Here is an 11283-nt window from a genome sequence, read left to right on the forward strand (position 1 = left end):
ATTTTCTCCTGGTCATGATGCACAACAAAACAGAGTACATTAAACAGACCACCACTGTGTTTAATATTAGACACAGTAGCACAACCTCATACTTTTACACCCGGAAAAAACTGTATTTACTCCAATTTTGGCAACCGTAACAGCTGATTCATAAACATTTTTGATAAGTGCTGCAGTGATAACAAAATATAATTGCTCTCAGCCAAAGCCGAAGTGCGCTGAAATAATCCCTCATTTTCAGTCGTTGCTTATTCAAGCACTTGAAAGGATTTACGAACAGTTGAGCTCCCGTGTTTTTGTTTTGCTATTTCGCCAGTGATGGATTTCGGGGACAACAGTAATCGCTTCATAATCAGCGGGGGGCCGGAACCGCAGAACATCACCGAAGGATGTGGTTCTTTGGGAGCATTTCTAAGGAATCGAATGCGGATCAACGGGAATGACGTAGCAATTGTAAGTGCATTTGATTTAAACCTTTACATGTTAAAGGTTAATCGTATTCCTCACGTCGTAGATCGATGGAATTTATGGAACCGAACTTCGCTACCTGGAACTACTGGAGCAGGCCGTTCGATTAGGCGAATGTTTGCGAGTATTGGCAGGGGTAAAGGTCGGAGATGTCATTGGGATTGTCAGTGAGAACCGGCTCGAGTTTCCACCTGTTCTGTTTGCTTCTATCTTTCTGGGAGCAACGGTGGCGCCTATCAATCTCACCTACACTGAACGTAAGTGTTGTACAGCTACTTCTGTCAACTCATGGTGTACTCGAATCAAATCTAATCAAACAGAAAACCGCTTCTATTGCCTATCAAATTAGCGATACGCGTACGATAAGAGTCGACCCCATCCTACCGTCGAGTTCGCAATTCTATGCTATGCAAAGTACAGCTGATAACATTTTTTCTTATCAACACAGGTGAACTGGAGCACGCGTTCAATTTGTCTAAGCCGAAAATAATTTTCGTGTCTTCCTTCTCCGCTGACCGGGTTGTTGCCGCCGTCAGAAAAAACCGGCACATAGTACAAAGAGTTATTCTATTTGGCGACGAAAATCCGTTCGGATCCGACGTAGAACTGTACGACGACTTTCAAGCTCCTGTTTCATTCGTCAACCCACTGAGCTTCTACATTCCACCGGTGAACATTGATGAACATGTAGCACTTATCATGTGTTCCTCGGGAACGACCGGGCTACCCAAAGGAGTACAATTAACCCACGCTAATTTGATGTCTAGTATTGCACTGTTAAAGTATGTGTCATCTTTTTTTTTATTACAATACGTTCACATTCATTAATTGTTCCGCTTTATTCCGTCCAGAGAGTCGTCCAAGCTGGTGGAACCCCCTCCTAGCGGAATGGTTTTGTTAGGTGTTTTACCCTGGTTTCATGCGTACGGTTGCTTGACTTTAATCAACGTGATTTGCAACAAGCAGAAGCTGGTTTCTCTACCAAAGTTCGAGGAAGGTCTCTTTCTAAGCTGCATAGAAAATTACCGTTGCACGATGGTCTTCGTAGTTCCACCGTTGGTTCTATTTTTGGCCAAACACCCACTTGTGGACAGCTACGATCTGTCTAGTGTCAATACACTGCTATGTGGAGCGGCTCCTTTGAGCAAGGAAACCGAAGATCTGGTGAAACAACGACTGAACATTCAATACGTTCGGCAGGGTTATGGTATGAGCGAAACTACGCTTGCTACATTGGTTCAAAGTGGAGAAAATCACAAATCTGGTAGCGTGGGAAAAGTTCAAGTAGGCACACTAGCCAAGGTAATTGATACGGAGACGGGAAAAGCTTTGGGACCTAACCAGCACGGAGAGCTTTGCTTTAAAGGATCACAAATCATGAAGGGCTATATCGGGAACGATAAAGCAACTCAAGACACGATTGACAAGGACGGCTGGCTGCACACCGGCGATGTTGGATACTATGACGAGGATCTGGAGTTCTATGTTGTAGATCGTTTGAAGGAACTGATTAAGTACAAAGCTTTCCAGGTACCACCCGCCGAAATAGAAGCAATCTTGTTGACTAATCCGAAGGTGAAAGATGCAGCTGTGATTGGTCTGCCAGACGAAGAAGCTGGTGAGCTTCCACTCGCTTTTGTCGTTAAACAGGATGATGTTTCAGTCAGTGAAGAAGAATTAAAAAAATACGTTGCGGATAGAACCTCACCGGCTAAGAGACTGCATGGAGGTGTTCGATTCATAGAGGAAATTCCGAAAAATTTGAGTGGTAAAATTCTAAGGAAAGACCTTAGGGCGCTGCTTCAGAAACCTAAATCTAAACTGTAAATAATTGCCAATTTGTTATGGGATTCCGGAACTGGTATCTTTTTAATGGTGTCAATAAATGTAGGTGTTTTAGAACGGTTAATTGTACTAGAACCTTTATTAGAGCAAGTCATCTATTCTGTTTTGTTCATCGCTTGTTTCACACTGTCCGGCAGCTTGGCTAGTATGTCTTTGTGAGAAATGCCACTGGCAGATCCTAGTACGCCACAAGCATTCGGAAATGGTACATCCTTCCCATAGCGATAATGCCTTCCCAGAATGTCTGTCAACGTTCCACCTTGAGCCTCGAGTACTGCTTCCGGAGCGCAGGTATCCCACTTTTTGCAACCAGCACTCGCGAAAACATATGCATGAGCATTTCCTTCCAGGAGCTGTAGCACTTTATACCCAGCTCCACCCACCTTGAGAATATCGTCCGGCGATAAAGCGTCTAAAGCAGCTTGAACTACTGCATTGGAATGGGATCTAGTTGTGGTCACTATGAACCGATCGGTTGGAGGGCGTTTGGGTGTAAATCCACCGGTACCAATTCCTTGTACTCCCCAAATTGTCCGACCCAGCTCACCCGTATCGGCCTTAAAATAGGGCTGATGAATTACACCTCCCACGGCTCGATCATTGATCGCTATGCCAATGAGCACCGTAACTCGTTCCAGAAAACCCTGCGTATACTCGCCCGTTCCGTCCAGTGGATCCACCCAAATAACTAGATCAGTTTCCTTCACCTGCTTCAATGCTTCCGGGCAAGAGTTACGTTCCAGAAATTCTGTGTTGACGTCTGGAATAATCCAATCGTCTGGAACCTAAAAGTTTTATGAAATAAGAACATGAAACGAGTCTAAATTTAACCACGACCTACCTTTAAATCACTAGCGCCTTCCTCCCCGATAATGGTTACATTGGGAAACAACTTAGTCAGCGATGCCACTATACATCGTTGGGCAGATCGATCCGCCTCGGTTTGAAGATCGTCCTTACCTTTCTCGACAATGCCTAGATCCCCCTTGGCCATTACATCGCGGATTATCCGACCTGCTCGCGCCGCAATTTGAATCGAGCTAGCCACTATCCGCATCACCAACGGTGCGGCACCGATTGCACTGGCCATCACTTGGAATCTGTTTGCTGGTTTTACGATTCCAAACCAAGAATTTTTATCATCGATTCCTAGAAATATTGTTTGCAATCAGATCAGATGCATAAAACAAACAGGAACTGAAGATTGTTATGCGCAGAGCGCAGCTGATGACACCAGCAGTAGATGGCCTGTCAGAAAGTGATGCATGTTGATGGGGCAGTTGTCATGGAACAACGGTTGTTTGCGTACCATCCGATGACGAGAATGATGGTATGCGGAATAAAAGGAATTTAATGATTGTGTGTCTCGCTTTAATCATTCAAGCTTCTCCATTTGAAAGAATGACACGGCAATACTTTACTGGGAGTTTTTGAGTGTCGTGCAGCATAGTGTTGCCAGATTTACTGTAGGTAGTTTTCGATCGAACAAAACTTTTCAAAATCATGAAGAACACTTGGTTTTAGACATTATAAATGGAGCGGTTCTCTTGAATTAGTGACTTTAAATCTTCAATTTAACAATAACAATTTTAATTGGCTCATTACCAATTTTCGCCCTGTTTCGTATTTTCACCCTACACGTAGAACTTTATTTTGTCATGAATAGAATACTTTTCTATCTGCCTCTCGTTTAATTTGATGTAAATTTTGTGCATTGGACATATTCGGTCTATCCACTCATTGAATGTTGAAGCCGTTGGTTTGAGTAGTGTCTGCCATCTTCGTTCAACGCATTGATTCAAATTTGTTTATTTTACTGATTCTTATAAAGGAACAGCAACCAAGAAATTTATACACAATCCATCGATTGTAGACCGTTTTAATTAAATAATGCGCCATCCTACCTAATAGCTTCAAAATACCCTACGCAAAAAAAAATCCAAACGTCAATCTACACCGTTTATTCCAAACGTATTATCTAACAAATGTAAACAAACTGAGTTTATTATGCCAAACAAAACTAAACATGACTCTTTATCGTCCACAAATAATAGATAAAAATGATAACTCTTTATGTGTTAATTTACTCTTAAGTCAAAATGTCACATGTAGTATACCAAAGCTTTGCTAATATTTTGTAGATGTGATGTTTTGCGTTGTGATGTTTCTCCAAGTCGACTGTAGTTAGCATGTTTTTCCAATGCCAAACCTCATATCTACACTCTCGGTTGCAATACAGCACATGAAATATATCACAACTACAAGCCCATCTCTCTAAACGTCACAGTAAAATGTGCCATCTACAAACGGTGTTGCCAAGACCACATATCTCGCGAGTTTTTTGTAAACGGCCAATAAGCATGCTGTCAAAATTCACTTTGAGAGAAAATTCCGGACAAACCGTAGCTCGCCGAGAACGGATGTTAACAATTAATGAAAAAGAAAAGTTTTCTCTTTCGTCTGCTGTTGTGATTTTTAATCGGCGATTAATGATTTGCCCAGAATTTCCTCTCAAAGTGAATTTTGACAGTGTGCTTATTGGCCCGTTTCAAAAAAAAAAACGCGAGATATGTAAACGAGCATAATAGCAAAAGTGATCGGCAAAATGTAATAAAATAATAGTTATCAATTATCTCCCTATTACAGCGAGTAAAGGCGCTTTAACCTAGGCTTAATGAGCCAGGGCAAGGTGTAAGTACCTCTGTCCCATACCAAAGGACCAATGGAGTGACATTAACCTTCTTAGCAAAGTCACTCCCAACGTTTTATCCTAACCCCCTATAAACAGAAACGGTCGGTACGGTTGTCCTCGTTTCTTCCTCATTCAAGTTTCAAAACGATTCGTTGGTTGAATTTGTTCATTAAATGAATAATTCAATTGCCGTATAATATTGAAACATCTTTAAACCCAACTCTGCACAGTAGGCCTGGCCGTTTTAATATTTGCGTCATATTATGATATGCTTCAAATATTAATGTTGACAAGAAAAACACTAAAGAATAACTGCAGTGCTTTCCAGGATGCTTTTCAATACTGGCTGTGTAAGGGTTAGAATAGAATAGAATAGGTATCAATTATCTCCCTATTATCTTCGCGAAAAACATGTAATATGCTTATTCAGTTCTTTGTCGATGGCTGCGTTCCTAAATGCTCACCCCACTTTGACAAGTCGTTCGTCCAGTGTCAATTGCGACAAATAATAAGTAGTGTCAATTTTGACAAGCCATCCCTTCAGCCTCAAGTTTCGCAGCTCTCATCTTCCTGCTCATTTTTGTTCTCTCTACCGTTAAACGTCAAATTTGAAACTTTTTTGTAATCGACTTTTTCGTTGATATCAATTTGCTTCGCGTATCTAAAAGCTGATCAATAGATTTATAAGCATATTCTCTGCAGATTGAACCTTGAACCTCGGTTCTCACTTGAATTTCGAGAGTAAAAAATATCCGCATAGAAAGTTGACAAACGCCAGCTGGACCATTAACCGAAGAAATCGATTGTCGCTGATGTTTGGTTTTCCTCAGTATTTCAATAGGACAACTCAATTGTAAGAAATAAATAAACAAAAAATAAGAAAAAATTGCGCGTGGTTAGTCGATCGATTTTTGTAGGTGGATTGCGTATTCCAAATTTTGAAAAGTGTATGTTCTATATCTTCATTTCTAATTTAGTGCTGCTGTTGAATTTGGCTGCAATCGAATAAATCCAGTTGACTGTAGATCCGTACAGAAAGCGGTATTTATTTTCGACGGAACAACTTACAACGTTTCAATTTGACGTTTAACGTTTGAGCTGTAAACAGAAATTAACGCCTACCGCTTGAAAATTCTGACTGAAGGACGGCTTGTCAAAATTGACAAGACTGACGATTTGTCAAAATTGACTTGGACGGACGACTTGTCAAAGTGGGGGGCGCATTTAGGAACGCAGCCACCAACAAAAAGCTGAATACGATCCTGCAATGAGTAAACGCGTTTGACGTTTCTGTTAGATATGATGTAATAAAAAAACGCTCTAGAATTCTATTTGCTTCAAACCACTTAAAATCTACATGAAGAAGAAATGCTAATGTTATCACGCGCACACATATCTTCTATGTGTCAAATGTATAAACTACGTATGCGCGCACATAAGTTATATGTGCGTATTGTTATTGAATCGGGTTTTATGTGCCTTATAGTTATGAATTGTGAATGTAAGATTAATATGTCTTGAAAATACACACATTAGGTTTATGTGCCAGCAAATAGTGTTTGTTCGCCTCCGCTAATTGCAAAAATCTATGTGTGAAATCAATAGGCATAACGCTTATATGTTTTTGAGTGTAGATACGCAGTAAATACGTAGCAAAATTGGATTCGTCAAACGTTAATAGCTGGAATTTCACTGACTTGAAATTAAATACTCGCGTGCTTCGAATATAAAATATCCTTCAAGTTGGCATCCCTGTACCTAATGTTCACTGCCAATCAACCTTTGCACCTCCCATCCTTTTTCCCCATTAGTACTAATCTATAACTGTTTCTGCGCTTCTCATTTACTCCACAGTCGGCATAACACCTATATTTTACTTGGTCACAATTTATTATTCAACAGATAGTACTGGTTTGACCATACGATCTAGAAATCCGGTTGTTGGTATTGTAGACCTAATCAATTTCCTAGTTGATTGACCATTAAGGCTCCACAATCATGTCTCGTGTTCTGGTTGGTGTTAAGAGAGTAATTGACTATGCCGTAAAGGTAAGATTTCAGCTTCCTGGAGAAAACGTAGATCTCTATCGCCTATCTCAGCCGTACAGATAAGTGATTTCCCTGTGCTGATAAGCGTAGCCATTGAAAACCAATGTGTTAGGTCATACATGAACAGGCTAACCTTGCATTACACAAGAGGGTTCGGAAGCAAAAATGAGTCTACATCTATGTTCAACTATATTTCCAGATCCGAGTCAAACCGGACAAGACCGGAGTGGTGACTGAGGGTGTCAAGCACTCTATGAACCCCTTCGACGAAATTGCCGTCGAGGAAGCGGTCAAGATGAAGGAAAAGAAAATCGCCTCGGAAGTGGTGGCAGTCTCGGTTGGTCCTACCCAATCTCAGGAGGTTCTGCGAACAGCACTTGCCATGGGAGCAGATCGCGGTATTCATATCGAGGTGTCCGGAAAGGATTACGATCTGCTTCAACCGATCCATGTGTCGAAAATTCTGGCCAAGCTGGCTCAGGACGAAAAAGCGGACTTGGTAATCCTTGGAAAGCAGGCCATTGATGATGATTGTAATCAGACCGCTCAGATGACCGCTGCTTTGCTCGATTGGCCGCAGGCCACATTTGCTTCCAAGGTGGAGAAAACGGCCGACGGTTTGACGGTGGTGCGGGAGGTCGACGGCGGTCTGGAAACGATCAAGACCAAAGTTCCGGCTGTGATTAGTGCTGATTTGCGTCTTAACACTCCCCGCTATGCTACGCTACCGAATATCATGAAGGCAAAGAAGAAACCAATTAAGAAGCTAACCCCGAAGGATCTTGGCGTGGATACAGCACCACGTATCGAGGTTGTCTCAGTTGAGGATCCACCGGTTCGTCAGGCCGGTTCCATTCTGCCCGACGTGGACACCTTGCTGAGCAAGCTGCGCGATGGCGGCCACATTAAGTAACTGGAGAAGAGTTAAAGTACTAGATTTGTGTATCATTTAGGCGATTTGTAACAAAGTGCATTTTCCTCATTTTCTATGTGATTACGAAACAGGAGGCAGACGGTGTTTTGTTGAAACATGTCTGCGGCAAAAGTGGAAATACACTCTCATTAATAAAAATCAAGTGCTTCCCTATGATCTGGAGAGATTGTTTTTATTCTCAGGAAATCTACGAACACATGTCAAGTACAGCCGTGAAGCGTAACTATTAGAACAATCTGATTAGATGGTGCGGCAGCAAGACGTATTTATTACAGATACAGCTGTAGTAACTCTTCAGCTGTATTTCTATGTACACATTCATTTTCAACAATTTATAATGGAAATATTATCTAATTTCGCGTAGCAACAGTGAATTTAGCAATAGTTTCCAGTTCTTTCAAATAAGTAAAATTTTTATCTTCAACAGCGTTTTTTTTGTTTGCTGTTTCGACACAGAAAGACATGTGTAGCCGTATATGTCAGCATGACGGCTATTCAATTGGAAGAACTTTTGTTTGAGTTAAAAGATCAGAAAAAAAATTGTTGGGTTTTAAAAACTTTTTCCAAATGAAGCACTTTTGCAAAAGAAAACACTTTTAAATATATGAAATGCTCTAATCCTCCCCACTGGAACCGTCGATCTGCTCACTTTTTGCATTCAAATCTCGACATATTTTTTTGTGCTTCCACAATGTCCCGGCATCGCCAAAACACTTGAGACAACCAGCGCACTGAAACGGTTTCTCTCCGGTGTGGATACTAAAAGAAAACGAAATCTTTAAATTCAATTCTAATCAAAACCAAACATACCGCACCGTCGGTGAACGACCAGCTGACAATTCCGACCGAAAGCCTTTTGACAAAACTCACAGTGGAACCGCTTCTGTCGCGTATGAAGCGCGACGTGTATCTTTAGAGCACGCGTGGAATCGTACGATTTCCCGCAGGTCGGACATTCGAACTTCCGTCCGTCCGGATGTGTGGAATCCATGTGATGCTGTAGCTGTTGACCGTTGGTATGCCGGGTACCGCATACCGTGCAGGCATATTTGTCCGTATGAATGGATTTGTGCTGCGATAGACGATTAACGTTGACGAAGGTTAGGGGGCACTTTGCGCATTTGATAAAAGGATACTCTTCGTTGCCGTGTTCCTGCTTAATGTGCTCGACTAGTTCACGAACCTTTGTGAAATGTGTGTCACAGAGTTTACAAATTGCAAAGGGACTACTTTGGTGTTCGGAAGGGTAGCCAGAACATTTTCTTAGATGAACTTTCTGACGGTGCCAATACAGGGCTATGTAACCTTTAAATTCTTCATTACATTCAGTACAAACGTACGGATTTATACCTTCGTGAACCAGACTCTTATGATTCCGCATATTAAGCAAACGCCGAAATTTCATATCGCACTGATCGCAAGAGTAAGGTTTCTCGTTGGTGTGCACCAACATGTGTCGCTCGAGACTAGTTTTGCTATAAAAAGATCTATCGCATTTGTCACACTTGGGGATTCCGACTTTCAGATGCACCGTCTGGATATGAAGTTGGAGTCTTCCTTCCCGCGGAAACTTTTTGCCACAAATTTCACAAATTATTTCCCTATCCGCATACTTAATCATCTTTATGTTGTGTGTTGCCTCGTGCAGCGTATTTTCGTGTTTTTTACACTGTGAGAGCGACGCAAATCGCAGCGGACAACTATTGCATTTATAAGGCCTTTCCGTTTCATCGTGCCGACTCAAGTGACGATTGTATATTGTCAAGATGGGAATATCTATTGAACATTCCTCGCAACGATAAACCGTTTTAGCAGTATGTTTCTCCACTAGGTGCGATAACAACTGATTGGAATCTGCGAAAACTGTGACACAGATGTAGCACTTTCTCTTAAGATACTCCACCAAACCAATTGATGGTTCATTAATTTTGTCGCTTTTAACACGCTTTACACTCTTACTCTGTTGGGATTCATGTATTTTAGGCATAAGCTCAGATGAACCCGAATTCCGAACAGTATTGCTGTTATCGTCGAGACATGACTCCGAATCGAGAAAATCCTCCAAATCAACTTCCTCCTTACTAATATTCTCTGGAAAAGTATCTAATTCAGGTTTCACATCATACTCTAGAACTTGTTTCTGTCCAATCCGGACCAATTGTTGGAATGCTTGTTCCGTGTTTGCGATTTTTTGTTTAATCGTACATAGTATCTCAATTCGGACGAAGCACTCCTGGCAAATTAGTGTAAGCAGATCGTCATTCTGGAGGCTTATATTGAATAACACATAAATATGGGATGCAAGATTTGTTTCCCCGAGGAAAGATTGCGGCGTGACCATGTTATTATTGTTAAAGAACGTTAGACAAAGACGGCAACCACTTACGTAGACGGAGTTTCCATCACTATACGGTAAATAATGTTCAACATTAAGATTAGACTACCGGAAACGTAACAATTACTCACCAATTAAGAAATCTGCTAGGTTCTCGGTAGCTACAATCGTCCAGCGTTGGGTTTTCCGAATGTGAGAAGTGCGCATCGCAAATCTCGAGATGCTTCAAGTCGTCTGTCGTTTCTATCACGATGCCACAACCTAGCTGAACTGCTTCGAGCCAGCGTCTCGAGAGCATAGCAATTCTGGGGAACCGCTTCAATGTCCCCTCATGGGTGTCGCAGGTTGGTACAATGCAGGGCATGTCCAATTGTGGTTTCGGTTCAATCGGTGTTTATATTGTAAATAAATCAGTAATTTTGACCAGTTTTTCCCGAATTTTTCCCTTTTGAATTATGCTGGCAAAACAAAACAAACACTGATGTACTGACAGCATTTCGTGATATCAACACGGAAAGGGGCTCATGCATGCGCGAAACCAACTCAACAAGAGTATACACTACACTAATAATAATCCATATGATAAAATCATAAGTGAAACCACCCCTAATAAACATCTTATGATCCAAGAGACTACCCGAATAGAAATGCACAACAGTATTACAGCATTTTTTATTGCTACATTACAACGAAAAACAATGTTATTCTGGAAAATTTACAATGGAAATATAATCACATTTGTTGTTTTTACAACCAATTTCATTGTAAACCCAATTTTTACATGGAAAAAGTAGGGGTTGTTCAGGGATGTAACAATGAAAAAATTGATCTTTTCCCATTCATTCTGAAATCAAAAACATCGATTTACATTATTTTTCCGTTGGAGATTTTGGAGGCACGAAGGACTGCATCGTAAGTATATTGATGTTACAACAAAAGTTGTTGTTAACAAATAAAACT

At 41.1% G+C, this 11283-nt stretch overlaps 4 protein-coding genes across 4 annotated transcripts; 2 read left to right on the forward strand and 2 right to left on the reverse strand.

The window, feature by feature from the left end:
• Positions 1-58: 58 nt before the first annotated feature.
• On the forward strand, positions 59-2392 carry LOC131676664 (uncharacterized). Its single transcript, XM_058955897.1, has 4 exons — positions 59-453; positions 515-725; positions 917-1250; positions 1320-2392. Exons 1-4 carry the CDS (start codon positions 319-321, stop codon positions 2293-2295), a joined length of 1656 nt encoding a protein of 551 aa, XP_058811880.1. The 5' UTR covers positions 59-318; the 3' UTR covers positions 2296-2392.
• On the reverse strand, positions 2363-3563 carry LOC131676665 (3'(2'),5'-bisphosphate nucleotidase 1). Its single transcript, XM_058955899.1, has 2 exons — positions 3155-3563; positions 2363-3098 (listed from the first exon to the last, which is right to left on the reverse strand). Exons 1-2 carry the CDS (start codon positions 3401-3403, stop codon positions 2409-2411), a joined length of 939 nt encoding a protein of 312 aa, XP_058811882.1. The 5' UTR covers positions 3404-3563; the 3' UTR covers positions 2363-2408.
• A 3282-nt stretch (positions 3564-6845) lies between these two features.
• LOC131676667 (electron transfer flavoprotein subunit beta) lies at positions 6846-8144 on the forward strand. The gene is made up of 2 exons (XM_058955901.1): positions 6846-7054; positions 7254-8144. The coding sequence occupies exons 1-2, from the start codon at positions 7004-7006 to the stop codon at positions 7965-7967; spliced, it is 765 nt and encodes a 254-aa protein (XP_058811884.1). The 5' UTR covers positions 6846-7003; the 3' UTR covers positions 7968-8144.
• Positions 8144-10773, reverse strand: LOC131676666 (zinc finger protein ZFP2-like). The gene is made up of 3 exons (XM_058955900.1): positions 10455-10773; positions 8804-10393; positions 8144-8747 (listed from the first exon to the last, which is right to left on the reverse strand). The coding sequence occupies exons 1-3, from the start codon at positions 10685-10687 to the stop codon at positions 8603-8605; spliced, it is 1968 nt and encodes a 655-aa protein (XP_058811883.1). The 5' UTR covers positions 10688-10773; the 3' UTR covers positions 8144-8602.
• Between the last annotated feature and the right edge of the window lie 510 nt (positions 10774-11283).

This window comes from Topomyia yanbarensis, chromosome 1 (genome assembly GCF_030247195.1).
Source record: "Topomyia yanbarensis strain Yona2022 chromosome 1, ASM3024719v1, whole genome shotgun sequence".
NCBI classification, from domain to species: domain Eukaryota; kingdom Metazoa; phylum Arthropoda; class Insecta; order Diptera; family Culicidae; genus Topomyia; species Topomyia yanbarensis.